Source organism: Sinocyclocheilus grahami, unplaced genomic scaffold (genome assembly GCF_001515645.1).
Source record: "Sinocyclocheilus grahami isolate Dianchi unplaced genomic scaffold, SAMN03320097.WGS_v1.1 scaffold111.1, whole genome shotgun sequence".
NCBI classification, from domain to species: Eukaryota; Metazoa; Chordata; class Actinopteri; order Cypriniformes; family Cyprinidae; genus Sinocyclocheilus; species Sinocyclocheilus grahami.
The window spans coordinates 582343-598758 of NW_015505290.1; the positions used below are offsets into that span (position 1 = coordinate 582343).

Here is a 16416-nt window from a genome sequence, read left to right on the forward strand (position 1 = left end):
ACCGTGGACAAAGCGGAGTCCAGTCCGGGGTCGTCACATGTGGTTGCCCAGCCTGGTCTCATGTTTATACGTAGGTATTAATACGTATAAAGTTTTTATATTTTTTATATGTAAAGCGAGTTTTTTGGGCAGTGTAGAGTATAGGGCTTGTTGTTTGTCATTTCTCCGATCACAAATGCACGATGGAACGCAACCCGTAAAAAGACAGTATAAGTCATTATAATCCATAATTATGTCCCCACTGGATGCAACGAATGACTCATTTATAATGGGTTTTCATGTTTTTGAATCATCGCTCCGGCCTGACGGCATCATCACAGTATGGTGAGGGGCATAACATTTCCGTCACACGCTTGAGGTATTCAGCCAATCATAACGCACTGGATAGCTGGCCAATCACAGCACACCTTGCTTTTCAGACCGATGAGCTTTGTAAAAATCGACGCGTTTCAGAAAGGCGGGGCATAGAGGAGAAACAATAATGTACAGTATGTGGAAAATAATGTTTTTTTTAACCATAAACCGCATAAACACATTTCATTACACCAAATACACAAAATAATATTCTTTTTAGCAACATCATATGACCCCTTTAAATGTTTAAAAAAAGGGGACCTTAAAACATTAAAACATTTTCATCATTATTGGGACCATTACTTTTTTGTTCTGAAACAAGTAGCTAAACTTAAATGTCCAAAACTTTTCAGAAATAAAAATCCATGAATGAAGCATGAATCATGTTTTTCTGCTAATGTTTTGAGAACATTATTAAAGACCAGATAATTCTGAACAAACATTCTGTTACTCAAACACTGCCAAAGTTCTGAGAACATTTCCTCTTTTTTCACAGTCACATGATCCTTCGGAAATCATTCTAATATGCTGCTCAAGTGGCATTTCTTACTATCAAAACAGTTGTTCAGCTTAAAACTTTTGTGGAAAACATGATATAATTTTTTTTTGAATTCTTTGATAAATAGAAAGTTCACAAGAACAGCATTTATTAAAAAAATCTTTTTTTTGTAACATCAAAAATGTATTTACTGTCACTTCTGATTAATTTAATGCATGCTTGCTGAATTTAAAAAAAAAATCTTACATCCCCCAAACTATTTAACAGTAGTGTATAGCATCAGTATGATCAATGTACAATGTGTTAATCCTTAAGGCAAAAAAAGTAATTTCATTTTTGCACTTTTTACATGTCTTTTAAAATGTTTGCTTAATAGAAGATGTAATTTTAAGATAATATTTTAAATGGCACCCTCTTAACTTTAAAATGCTTTGAGGCACGTCTCTCCCATTTCTCAGTGTAAAGCTCTGGTTCTGGTGGGTCAGATGAATATGAGAAGTGCCCAGCATTCATACAGCTCCACTCCCTGCCTTAAACTCACCCCTGGGGCTTTATATGTTTGTAGATAACTGAGTGAGAACGCAACCAACACCCAAGAGCTGCTCCTGTGGTTTCCTGCCTGCCAGTCTGCAGCTGAAACAGGAAGCAGTGAGTCAGCATTCCTCTCAAGATAAGCATTCAATGCTGGCTCGGAATTCCAAACATGCTGCTGAAGTTTTTCTCAGCATTCATGCAAAATCAAAGGTGTCCATTTAAGCAAAATATTTCTGGAAAGTGCATGCTGAAACCAAGTTTTGATTCATCAGTGCTCTCAAGCTGTGTTAATGATGCAGGAGGTACTTACGCAAGCTTACTTGATATCTGTTCATATATTAAGTAATGTTTGTTTGATGGAATGATGATATTTAACAGAAGCTGATAAATTAACTGGCTCATCAGTGACGTTAGTGGCTTTATTGACTGTGGCAGTGGAAATTAATCATTACACAGTGCATTTTACTGTCATACTCCTTAATCGGGTCATTATCTAGCTTTTCACTGCTATATTAGATTAATGCATCATTCGATTTGTGAAACGCACATGACTGTTTTTTTTTTTTAGCAAGACAAATAGGAGGGTTAGACTTGTAGTCAGCAAGCTCTCTGTGTTGGCCAGCTCTCTAAGCTTTGTGATTTACGTACAGAAGACCAATTATTCTAATGCATCATCACAAATTGCTTATTTGCAAAAACTTCAACCCATTATAAAGATTACAGAGGAAGGTTTTCTCTGACAAAATACACAATTTAAACATCAAGGTTGGTCATGTTGCATCAGGCTGCAAATTCTCTTTATGGTTCCATTTACTCAACATCATCTCTTGGCAGAAGAAAACGGTCTGATATTGGATAATTAAGCCACTGCAAATATGCATGTGAGCCCAAAGGTTTGCTTTTTTAAATTCCAAAACTGTAAAATCCATTTGATCAGTGTCATCAGCAATTTTTAGCACTTTAAGCAAAGAGCAGTTACAAAATATTACATTTGCAACACAGCTTTGGAGTGTGCTGGACCATTCACCCATACTGTTTGATAATGTAGTAAGATAATAATTTAAAACAAAAAAATAAACAAGATCATTAATCAAAACAAGCTTCGACAACTTTTAAAAATAGGCCATTGAGACTGACATCCTGAAGTACTGTGCTGATTTTAGTGGTCATAGTTTAAAGTTTTCAATAGAATTCGGTTAGATTTTGGCTGTTTTTAAAGTGAATTAGAAAAGACAAAAGATATAACCTCAGTCAGAAAAGGCTGAACGTGTTGGTGGCCAAAGCTTGAAGTGATGTATTCTGTTTGTGCACATACTCATTTCCTCTTTCTGTCTCTCTCAATCATTTCCACCAGGGGGTAGTCCAGCACAGGAGTGATTTTGTGTTGCTTTTAGCATTGAACATCTGTAGACTCTGATAATGTGCCAGCAGTGGTGTATAAAATACCTGAAAGCCATACTTAAGTAAAAGTACAGATATCTTACCAGAAAATGACTTTGGTAGAAGTTGAAGTCACCGTTTAGAATATGACTTGAGTAAAAGTCTTAAAGTATGTGATATTTATTGTACTTAAGTACGAAAAGCATTTTTTAAATCTTAAACACACTTAAGTATTGAAAGTAAAAGTACAAGTAAATGCAAAATGGAAAAGAAGCAAATAAATATATATAACATGCTCATACACAGCTTGAGTAGCAAGATTGTGTTCAGTTTTAACGCTTTCTTCCATTTTGAGTTTTTGGGTAAGAATAAGAAGCACTTCATCTCTACTTCAGGAGTTCACGCTTGCATATAATTAGCTTAAGTATGGTAATGCATATTTGGCGTGCTGTCCGGGGAAGGGCTCCGAGCTCAGGAAGGGCCAGAACCTAGTACCCCCCTATAAGTGTAGTATGAACTCGAAGCGAGGAGATGGGGCGGAGGAGGGATGCTGATAAACCGTCAATGGATAGAGGTAAGTCAGCTGTATTTATATCATGGTGTTGATTAACTTGAGTGCGCTCCACCTGTGTTAATTAGGCTAAGTATCTGACGAGCTCCTCCCGAACCTTGTTAATAAAACATAATTTAGCGTCTTTCATTCCAACATAAGAAAACATTTCTGGAATCTGCATCTGAAATAGCATATAGATGTATTTACACAGTTTATGTATCTCAGAGGGGACATGGATGCACTTAAACCGCAGTTACAGATGCATAAATAATATAACTATTATAGCCTACTATAATATAATATATAGTATTATAATCATTATACTGTTATAATTTTAACATAAAAGTTGAATACTGATATTTGAAATGATTTAAAATATGAAAAAAATTGTTGAAATGTGAAATTAAAACTGCCAGCAAGTGACTGTTAATGAGTGAGTCATTGAGATTCAACCGATTCATTCAAACGTCTAATTCGTTCAGGAAGAAAGCATTTAACTCTGTTAATGAGTGAATCACTGAATCATTTATTCAACCGATTTGTTCAAAAAGCTGATTCATTCAATAAGTAAACACCGTCCATTGCTCAGAGACACAATAAAGTGCTGTGATCTTTGTTTGGAACTATTTTATTTGGCAAAATTGAGCAAAAACAAGCAATATTATGCCTAAAATGTAAGTCACTTATTGCTAACTTTACTGAACTTGTATAAAATGATTATTAAATTAGTTATCATGCTGATATCTGCAGAAAAAAACGGTACTCTTTGTGTAATATATATGGTTAACTACATTAAATTATACAAGTATAAAAAGTATACAGAAGCATTTTTGCCGTCTACAATTTAGAATGTCTTAAATTTTGAGTTTAAATAGACTAATAAATCACGTGCATGCTCGGTCTCTTGTTTGTTTGATTTGGTGATATAATTGATCATGTCAGACACTTACCATATTATCATATGCATATTGCACACCCCAGACTCGACTTGAGTGGAAAATTAATCATTTTGCGGTTGTGCGCGCACTTGTTTGCACATGAGCAAAGGTGTTTTAGGAGTCTAACGTGCAAACGCCAGACCACTGATTCGTCAAACCTGCTTTCCTGCAGTCTGTGTTTTTCTGACTTCTGACTATTTTGTAGTAAGTAACGAATATGCTTCGGGGAAATGTATCGGAGTAAAAGTATACATTTTAATTAGGAAATATGGTGGAGTAAGTAGCTACTGTAACAAAGTATTATTACATTACACCACTGCGTGCCAGATCACATGATTTGACAAATGATATCCCTGGTCAAACACTGCACTTTTCTTCAGAAAATATCTTGATAAATCATTTACCAGACAGTGAGCCTCAATACCTTTAAATTAGATGCTGACCCACACACACACACTGTCTAAGTGTTACAGAACCGACGAGAGGCATGCGGATCCATATGCAAGCTTTTATTAATAAACATGGTCAAAAAACACAGGCAGGGTCGAACAACAACAAACAGGTATGGCACAGGCAATCTGACTTCTGACTATTTTGTAGTAAGTAACGAATATGCTTCGGGGAAATGTATCGGAGTAAAAGTATACATTTTAATTAGGAAATATGGTGGAGTAAGTAGCTACTGTAACAAAGTATTATTACATTACACCACTGCGTGCCAGGTCACATGATTTGACAAATGATATCCCTGGTCAAACACTGCACTTTTCTTCAGAAAATATCTTGATAAATCATTTACCAGACAGTGAGCCTCAATACCTTTAAATTAGATGCTGACCCACACACACACACTGTCTAAGTGTTACAGAACCGACGAGAGGCATGCGGATCCATATGCAAGCTTTTATTAATAAACATGGTCAAAAAACACAGGCAGGGTCGAACAACAACAAACAGGTATGGCACAGGCAAGACAAAAGAGCAATCCAAAACGGGCTTGAGTCAGACGACAGCGAACATAATCCAGACGGCTTGACAAGAGAGGTAATCCGTAAACGTGAGCAATAGTCCAGGCGAGGGGCAAACATAGTCCGAAACAGCAAGGCAAAAGGTAAATCCAAGAAACGCGGGCAAGAATCAGAAACCAGGAAATCAGGAAACACAACGAGACTAGACTAAGACTAGAACTAGAACTAGGAACTGAGATTAGAAACTAAGACAGGGAAATGGCTCCATAAAGTGCTATCACTTGGAGAGCAATAAACGCAGACAATACTCGGCGACTTGAGCAGGATCTGGGTGGATGTTATATGGTGTGTGTAATAGCTTTCAGGCGAGCGTGTGATTGGTTACAGCTGTGTGCAATCAGTGCAATGAATGATGGGAAATGTAGTCCAGGGTATAGTGTAACAGTCTGTGTAGTGTGAGAGTCCATGTGAGCGGGTGACCTCTGGTGGTGAGTGAACGGAAGTTCATAGACCGGATTCGTGACACTAATGCCGAGTTCACACTGCATGATTTTAGCCCGATTTTTCACTCGCCGACAGGTTTTGCGAAATCGCAGACAAATGCCCGAAATCGGAGGCAAATCGGTGCTCGTTCACGTGAGTGACAATCACGCAGTGTGAATTATCAAAGACTGAGGGAATCGCCGACACGTCGCTGATGCCCGCAAAATATTTGACATGCTAAATATCTGGAGCTGTCGGCAATTCACAATCACGCTGTGTGCAATGATTTCTGACTGAAAACTACATCGGCGATGACCTACAGCCAATGAGAGACCAAGATACAGGGCAGAGGGAAGTTCGTGGAGGAGTTATAGACCAGAATATCAGTATTTTAATAGACATATGAACAATTATATCATACAGAAACAAGCACAAACATTTGCTTGACCAGCCACAACATCAGCATAACAGTTACTGCAAAATTATTTACCTCCAACTCTCTTTGCAGAACACCCAATCCCTGTTCCCTGCATCTCCCTCCTGCATAATCTGTTTTTCTTTTTCTCCTTGTAGCTGGAAATCAGTTCACAGACAATTTGCGGGCTATATATATATATAATATATATATATATATTTTTTTATAATTCCAGTCTCGCTCGAGAACTCCGGTCTGACGCATGCGGGTTCTTGGCTTAGCCTACATAAATTTCTACATAGCCTACATAAATTTCTACATATGCCATGTCATAGCATCATTAAACTAGCATCTAACCATGGACAAAAGTTTTTTTTCTGTAACCTATGGTTCTCTGACCATAGGCCGAAAGGCTGCTGTGTAATTTGCCCCCTTACTAAGCATTTAAAAAATTTAGGGGAAGCATTTAAATAATCATGTGAATCGAATCGTTCTGAAGTTGCAAAAATCGTTCTTAAATCGAATCGAAAACCTTTGAATCATTAATCGAATCGATTCACTGTCTACCCAAAGATTCACAACCCTAGTCGTTACTCATGAACGTGACAGGTTCAGCCGTCAAGATTTCAGCGTTTGTTTATCACAGAACAGAAGTATCTTTAGAAGACTATCCTATGATGGACCAATTTTATAGCAATTTTATAGAGCTTTTGCCTTTTGAAGCTTGAAAGCCCCGGTTGTTGTTAATTATATCTGCATTAAAAACTTGTTTTTACTTGTCAGATTTGAACTATACAGAGGATGAGTAAACCAGTTTTCATTTTTACAACCCTAATGAAAATTAACCATGGTTTTACAGTAGGCTATTATAGTAAAAGTTTAGTAACCATTTGTATAACCACAGTTTTACTACAAATACCATGGTTAGTGTAGCCAAACTATGAGGTAATTTGTGGTTGCTACAGTATATAGTAGCCATGTTTTTTTTGGTTGGTAAAACCATGGTTAATTTTTGTAAGGGAATTCCTTTACTATCTTTGTATCATATGTGTGCAGCTCAAGGCTGGTGGTCTGTCTGTGAACTTGAGTCAACATTTTGCTCCACAATCCTTTGCCTGTTCTGATAAAGATCACTTCAGGGCCTCTGACCTCCCTGCAGTCATTCTGCCTTTTAAACAGAAATACTCTTGTGTCATGTCTCTATATAACATTGTCTAAATGACTAACTTGCAGTCGAGTCAAACCCATTGAGAACAACAAAACAAAGATTCTGACTGACATGTTTCACAATCAAATGGGGACTGTAGCAGACAGAGTCACAGCTATTTTTATGTCATACCAAGGGAGAAAATGCACTTGTAAAACTAATTGCTGTTATTGTTTTCACATAACACAACATGATAAAAGCAGAGACAGACAACAAAAGGGTCTCTGTCAGATGCATTTGTTGTAGCCTAACCTCTGTCTTTGGGTTGACTTTGCTGTGCTTTGTTTGATTTACTCACCCCAGATGGAAGACCAAAATATTCGCCTCACAATCACTTCATCCCTCCCTTCTATACTCACCATCAGTGGAAAGAGAGTAATATGAATACAAAACAGTAAGGAAATAAAGAGGGAAAAAATCTGATTCATTGTCCCAGTCTAAAGGTGGATCCAGTGTAGACAGCATCACTGATTATAATGGATTCTATAGAATTTTGTCGCGCCGCACAGCTCGCGTCCGGTGTAGACATGGTGTAAAGTGCCTTGCAAAAGGACCTATTTTAATAGTAGCTATTTTTTTCCTAAACTACTGTAGACAGATACAGTTTGATGACAAACTTTGACAAAGCCTTGTCTGATAAGCTTAAAGTTTGAAGGTTTTACTCAGAGAAGTTCGTAAAAGTCAGACAGACCTTTACAAACTCAGATTATATTAGACTATTACAGACCTCATCAGACTGATAAGAAACCACAAAAATCATTTGATAAAAAAAAAAAAAGCTAGCATTTTCCTGGGTTTTTGTTAGCATATTTTAACATGTGGGTAGCATGTTTTAGAACTGTTGGCATGTCACCAACATGTTAGCAATTTACTAAAACATGTTTTAGCATAATTCTAGCATGTTTTAACAAGTTGTTAGCACTTTGCTAGCCCTATGGCTGTTTCTCACTTCCAAGAACGCAAAGAATGGATTTGCATTCTCGTGGATTTCGGTCTCACAAACCATAATGTATTTACGAGCATGCAGCGGGAACCTCTTAAGTGAGAATGCCAGGTTTAAAGTATATACAGTAGGCTTCTGTACATCACCCGCCCACAGCGTCTTCTGGTTCAATTCTCTCAAATCTGCATTTGATGCATCCTCGATATCAAGAACACATCCAGGTACTTGCATTCTTGAGTATTGGAATTGAACTTGATGATGTAGGCCTAGTACACAAGATTGCTTAAGAATGCATATTGAGAAATGACCCCAGTAGTTTAACACATTTTTAGCATGTTTTACAACATTGCTAACATGTTTTAGGATGATGCCAGCATATTTTTAACAGCTAGCATGTTTTAGTGAATTGTCCACCTACACACATTAGACCTTTAAAAAACACTCTGAGTCCTCTGCAGGTTTGCTGGGAGTTGCTGGCATTTTCTTGTTTTAGCACATTACTAGCATGTTTCTGGCATGTTTTAGCATGTTGCTAGCATATTGGGGATGGAGGAAATGGGGGGAAAGCCTACTAGAACAATGATTAGAACTGATACATATTTAGTTGCAGCTCAGTGAAAATTCTGTTTCATTCAGAAATATGTTAGAACATAAGTAATGTAAGATGGGTTTAATAATAGCTTTTTATGTTGATTTTAAAACATTAAATATGTAGGCATACATGGCGCAGGTTCAAATCTGGCCTGCAGTTTATCTCATCCCCCCTTTAATTTTTCTTTGTAGTTTATCATCAATAAATTGTCAAATAAATTAAATAAAATGTAAAAATGTTATATAAAAGATTTCAGATTTGTAATTATTTAAAATTAAAATGAGATACTTTTAAATATACAGAGCAACAATACAGGTCCCTGGAGTGTAAACTATTGCAGAGTCAGGCCAGTGGATGTGGATAATTAATATCAATCTATAGGAGAAACATCCTTGGCATAAATATGAATGTTTCTGTGACCTAGAATACTGTCCTTTCTGATGATGAAATTGACCATGGTCTCTCTCTCCCTCTCACAGAAACAATTAGAAGGCTCTAGAGAGCCTGTTGCAGCAAAAATCAATAGCTGTATGTGCTTATTCTTTTTTAACAAACAAATAGATAAGACTGTTGTGAAGCTTTTCTTTCATGGCGGGAATTTACTTCCTAAATAGCTATTTAATTAACTATTCCATTGATTTTGAAACGATTTAATTTTGATTGAAACCATTTGGAAATAACATTTCTACAGCGATTCTTTGAATGCACAGATGTTAATTTTGAGCTCTATGTACATCCTACAGCTCTAAAGCAATTCAGACTGTAATGCACTTTAAATTGCTGGCATAATTTATAATAATGAGGCAGTCACTGCCTTTGTTATTCCCTAAAAGATGAATTATTTGTTGTATTGCGGAACAGAATCTTGAAAAAGCTAATTGTTTATTCACTTCTTTTGTTCCACAAATCACTTATGATTTCTGAATAAAACAATAACAACATACAGCCACTGTCCTGCTCTTATTATTTGGTCTCATCAATGTAACAGTCTTTGGTCCTTATTCATATCTTAATATTTGTAAGTAATATGCAATTTGGAAAGAGAAGGCTTGCAAATGTATTTTGGAGGAATATATCCATGTCCAAGCCAACATTTTAGGCGAGTCTATTTCAAATGCACAATGTCATCCCACTCTGCATTTACTAATTCATTTCTTTCTTAAAGGGGTCATATGATGTTGCTAAAAAGAATATTATTTTGTGTATTTGGTGTAATGCAATGTGTTTATGCGGTTTAAGGTTAAAAAAACAAATTTTCCTCATACTGTACATTATTTTTTATCCTCTATGCCCCGCCTTTCTGAAACGCGTCGATTTTTACAAAGCTCATCGTTCTGAAAAGTAAGGTGTGCTCTGATTGGCCAGCTATCCAGTGCATTGTGATTGGCTGAATACCTCAAGCGTGTGACGGAAATGTTACACCCCTACCATACTGTGTTTCCATGCAATGAGACAAAACCAATAAAACCCATTACAAAAGAGGCATTTGTTGCATCCAGTGGGGACATAATTACTGATTATAATGACTTATACTGTGTTCTTACGCTTTGTGTTGCGTATTGCGCAGAGTAAACATAAAACCATGTCTGCATTTGTGATCGGAGAAATGACAAACAACAAACGCTACTCTACACTGCTCAAACTCGCGTTTGAATCGTCAGTGGCAAATTCTTTAAATATAAAAAACGTACTTACAGGCTGTGAGTCAGAAGCGCCAGACTGTCCTTGCAAAGTTGGAACTGCCCCACTTTATAGAAACATTATGTCCTCTTTTGGAAGGCCAAACAAAGTAGTTTCGCTTTCACAACGAAACACACAGCGGCTTGAGTGAGCGGTGCCCGGCGGATTCGACGAAGGAGGCTTGCGACAACCACATGTGACGACCCCGGTCCACAGTGAAAGCCGATCTGGTGATTGACAGCGCAAAGTTGATGTATTTCCTCAGCAACCAGCATGGATCAGCTCTAGACATGACGAAGCGGATATCGTCCTCTTTTGGAAGGCCAAACAAAGTACTTTGTAAATTATTATTTGAAGCGATTTGAAGTATCAAAACCATGGTTAATTTGTGGTTACCATGTTTTTTTTTATTAGTATTATTTTATTATTATATATTGAACATAAAAGAAGATATTTTGAAGATTGCTGGTAATCAAACAGTTGGTGGTTGCCATTGACTTTCATAGTATTTTTTCCCCCTACTATGGAAGTCAATGGCAACCACCAACTGTTTGATTACCAGCAATCTTCAAAATATCTTCTTTTATGTTCAACATAAGAAAGCAACTCATACAGGTTTGGAACGACATGAGGGTGAGGAAATGATGACAGAATTTTCATTTTTGGGTGAACTATCCCTTTAAAAAACACTAGGCCTATACAAGTGTAGCACTATACCAACATTAAAACACGTTATTAACGTCAAAATCCCAAAAAGTTTCACAGGATTATGAACGTACCTAAAAGTGATGCACAGGCTTCATCTTGGGCTTTTTTTCTTGTTTTTATCTCGGCGCCGGACTACTGATGTCTTTTCCCGGGCATAGTTGTCCATCAGTTATGATCATTTGCAGTAAACCACAAACATGAGGCGGGCCCGGATGCGGGAATGGCACATCACGTGTGCTTTACCTGTCTACTGCGTTCACCGTAAAACGCATTTTTTATAACTATGTATATATGTTCATGTTTATATATTTATTTATGTATATGTATATGTTAATATTAATATAGAACAAAAGTGTTTTTTTTTTTTGAGCAACTGGGATGGTGCCCCCCTGGGAGTTGGTGCCCTACGCAAATTGCGTACTCTGCGTATAGGGAGTACTGGATGGTGAAATACTGGACAGAGCATTTAATGAGACAATAACAATAATATATTTGGTGGATGAGGATGAATATTGCGTTAACGGAATACACTAAGTTTCTACCATTGTATCCTACAGGCAGTCACCTGAACTAGAGGTAAAACATATTTGGGCCTGCCTTGAATTGTTGGCATAAATATATGACTTGAGCAAAGGCTGAGGAAAATAGTAGACTATGTCACATGATTGAGTTATGCCTCAGCATTTATGGAGAACGTGTTTGGGGTGATAGTTCTGTCTGTTGCCAGGAGGCAATTTATCTCCTGATAAAGGAGAGGCAAAGATAGAGCATTGAGGAATTAACTCTCAAAGGCCCATAACAAAATAAAATACTTGTTGAAATTTATTATTATTATTATTTTTATAACTAAAGAAGGGAACACATAGCTGACACTCACAACACCTTGCTATGATTACAGTTTACGGACACTATTTTTACAATTTTGAACTAACAACTTTTCAAGTAAATATTTGGTCATGCAGTATGTTTAGTGATTGAAAAAGAATATAACTCAAAGTTTTATAGAAAAATGCAACAGTGGGCTTTTGTTGTTAACACTGCACTATAGATTGGAGCCTATTCAGTAAACCACAGAAAACTCCAAATTATTTTTTTCAGCCAGTTTTATGATTCTACAATATTCCTACACATCACTGATCCCTTAAGGATGTAACATACCTGAAAATGCATATTTAGAAGCTGATGTGCTGCACTGACCTTTAAAGCCCTTCCCAGTAAGATAGAACGATGAGAATCATTGCAGAGCAACCCTGTGACACTCTCTAAAGTTTAATTATGTCAGAAGGTTGCTATGTGATTAAAATACTATAGTTTCAGCCTTCAAACTTATTGCAAAGACTTTTGTGAAGGCCAAAGCACTGGAGTCCTCTAAATTTGCATTTTGCAGGTGGTCAGTGAAGTGTATACTAAATGTTCATAAAAATAGGAGGTAGTAAGCCTACTCTGTCAATAAGAGGATTTTTTCTGCATTGATATTTGTGCTTTACAGTATTTTGAATTGCATTGTGTTGCATTTTAAGGTTAAAAGATAAGTTTGTAAACTTAACAGATAATTTCCAATTTCCGTTTTCCTACGGATTTTTTTATTTTATTTTATTTATTTATTTTTCATAAGGTTCAGCCACAAGCAAAAATGTCAGTGAAATTTACCAAGACAAAAAAGTTCCATTGTCCATTACTTTTGCAGCGATATATGAAGCTTTATGTTAATTTGAAACCAAGCAGTTTTCTTTTGGTAAATTCTGGTGACCAACACAATGTGTAATATGTGTGAGGAAAATCTTCCGCACTCATGCTACATTTCCGATCGCGTAGGTTCTCCTTTTAAAATGGCTATTTCACCTGCGAATATAAATGACATGTGACCGCACCTTTAAAGAGTAGTAGTATTTCTGCATTGTCCAGTATTTAAAGGGGTCATATGATGTTGCTAAAAAGAACATTATTTAGTGTATTTGGTGTAATGAAATGTGTTTATGCGGTTTAAGGGTAAAAAAACCCACATTATTTTCCACATGCTGTACATTATATTTCTCCTCTATGCATGTATGATTTTTACAAAGCTCATCGGTCTGAAAAGCGAGGTGTGCTTTGATTGGCCAGCTATCCAGAGTGTTGTGATTGGCCGAATACCTCAAGCGTGTGACGGAAATGTTATGCCCCTTACCATATTGTGATGCCCTGTCCAGCCAGAGCGACGAGACAAAAACATTAAAACCCATTATAAACAGGCATTTGTCGCATCCAGTGGGGACATAATTACGGATTATAATGACTTATACTGTCTTTTTACGCTGCATCACGTTTTACATTGCATCGTGCCGCGTAAACATAAAACCATGTCTGCATTTGTGATCGGAGAAATGACAAACAACAAGTGCTACCCTACACTGCTCAAAACTTGCGTTTGAATCGTCAATGGCAAATTCTTTAAATATAAAAAACGTACTTACAGTCTGTGAGTCAGAACAGCCGGCATTGTAGTCTACTCTCCCAGGATCAGGAAACAGTCCTCCATAAAATGTGCTGGACACATCTGAATATTTGGGTTGAACTGTTCTGGAACAGTGTTGTAAATACAACTTAACCACTGATTTCTAGTCGTGTCCTCTTTTGGAAGACCAAACAAAGTAGTTTCGCTTTCACAACTGAAAGGAGTGAAATTATTTCCTTATAAAATAAATTATTCGTGAAGCCAAACACTCTCGCAATGCAAATGCCATGCCACAAAACACTGGGCTTTGATCTCCTCGTAAAGCCAAACACTCAGAAACAATGGGCTTTGATCAAGATCTGGAAGAAAGACCATCTGCTCTTCAGTCCCTTCACCCATCCTTCCCCCCTGGGCACATGGTCCAGGTCACTAAAAGTTGACAGAGAAATGCCAAGAACTCTCACATAAAACATTTACTATATCTTCAGGACTCATGATCGTAAACTTTTCATGTTTGGTGTCATTTTAAAGGTCTTTGTGCAATTGGTAAATTGGTTTTGGAGGATTTGACGAAGGAGCGTCAGGCAGGCTTGCGGCAACCACATGTGACGCCCCCGGACTGGACTCCGCTTATCCACGTTGAAAGCCGATCTGGGAAAAAAAATTGAAATCGCATCATATGACCCCTTTAAGAAACATCCTACTCGTCTTGTGAAGGCATTGTTTTCCAAAACTCACTCCAAAACAAAACATGTTTAAAAATAATGTTTTTTGGCTGCCTGAAATCACTTTCAATGAGGTAAAATGAAAAAAAAATTATGTAAATGCTTCGTTTCTGAAGGCTTTGTAATGAATGAGGGAACTGAGTCTTGGCCATTGAGGAATGTAGCAACACTGAGATCTCCACACTGTCAGGATGCGCGCACATTTATAAATAAATAAATCTGCTGTCTCTGGCTCGCGTTCGCTGGAGCTGACCGTGGTGCTGATCGCCGCACGCTCGCTCAAGATCAACACTGACATGCTCGAGCGTCAGTATCTGAACACCTCCGACACTGAACTTGAGGCTCCCTCACAACCTTCAGTTTAGGAGGAAATCCTAAAATAATCGAGCATGAATCTGAAGTGAGACGGAAGCGTTTTGGAAGTCGAAGGAAAGTCAGTATTAAACCTGATGTTGACATGGACCTTCCGGCACGTGTTTTAATAGGATTTGCGAACATGATGTCCATCGTGAGATTTTTACTGTACTTTATTTAAGATGTGTGTTATTTGAATGAATTTATATTCATAAGGTTGCTATAAACATACCCGTTTAGAAGCAAAAGAAGATAACTTCATCTTTTTGGATTCTTGGACATTCGAAGTGGAGATATGGCTCGCGTTCTTGTCTTTGTTAACTCAGTCGGACTGTTGCTCTTCGGTAGTGAAATGTTTCTGGTGGGAGCAAGTAAGTTTATTTGTCTGATAATCAGTGTTCTGTCTTGTATTGAATGGATCCACGTGAGCTTCTGTTAATGAGATGAACTGAACCTTGCTTGGATGCAAAAATCATGTCATGCAATAGGTTACATCAAAATCAGGATTTTTAAATTCTGAACGACAGGTACTTAAATAACCTCCAGTATGTTGAACAGTTTTAATATAGCAAAGACGTGTGTTAAAATGCTGACTAAATTGCTCAAATGCTTTGACTGGTTAAGAGGTTAGCAGAGACTAACATGGGCTAAGAATTTAATTTTTATCATTGGTTTTTGGATTTTTGACATTCAGTTGAACACTGGACTCAATTCAAATAGTATGAATTCTCAGCCTATTCTTGGCAAGTGGTTGTTCTTTCACTATAAGTTTTATAGTGGTTATGCAGTATATTACAAATAAATGAGTTTAATTAGTTTGTTAAAATATTAGTTTGATTATAAAATATAAAATTAATAATAAAACTATCATAAAAAATTGGCCTACATAATGCTGGTCAGATTAAACAACAATTAACCATTCAGCTGCAGTTGTTTTCTACAATATATTGCATTGGATAGAAGATTACATAAAGTTCATTGTGTATAACAGAAAATGTAACAGCAAGAAATAACCATTAACATTCATGTATTTTGATAAACACTTTTATCCAAAGCATTTTATGTTGCATTCATTGTATACATTTTAGAAGTTTATGCATTTCCTGCAAATCGAACCCATGACTTTGCCGTTGCTAGCACCATGCTTTACAGTTTGAGCTACAGGAATACTTGAACCTTGTAAAATCCTGGCAACAGATTTTTCTTGTATCCTTCTTGAATATTTTGGGGGGAATTAGTGAATTTTCATGCATGGCATGAAGGTGTGGAAGCATCTCAGGAAAATACTTTCCTGTATTGTTCTGATCCTTTCCCTTTTTTCCTGATTGAGTCATCTGGGATTTTGTGGCAGCTTTGATAAGGCAGCAGTTGGCACTTCTGTTCTCACAAGCACAGCGTTTCTGTCTGAAATATGAACACTTCCAGTGCTGAAAGTTGCTTCTCGGAAACCAGGACAAACCAGCAAAATCGCTCTTGATTAAAGGAATGGTTTACAAAAAAATGAAAATCTGCTGAAAATGTAGTCATCCTCAAGCCATCCAAGATGTAGATGAGTTTCATCATCGGAACAGATTTGGAGAAATTTTGCATTATATAGCTTGCTCACCAATGGATCCTTTGCAGTGAATGAGAATTCAAGCAGTCCAATA

The 16416-nt window shown here is 37.0% G+C and overlaps 1 protein-coding gene across 2 annotated transcripts in view; it reads left to right on the forward strand.

The window, feature by feature from the left end:
* The first annotated feature begins 14699 nt into the window (after positions 1-14699).
* LOC107589087 (fibronectin type III domain-containing protein 4-like) overlaps positions 14700-16416 on the forward strand; it is a 33129-nt gene continuing 31412 nt past the window's right edge. For both annotated transcript variants that reach the window (XM_016277417.1, XM_016277418.1), the window contains exons 1-2: positions 14700-14846; positions 15008-15138. In XM_016277417.1, coding sequence (XP_016132903.1) covers positions 15063-15138 — 76 coding nt within the window. In that variant the 5' untranslated portion in view covers positions 14700-14846; positions 15008-15062. The remainder of the gene's footprint in view (positions 14847-15007; positions 15139-16416) is intronic.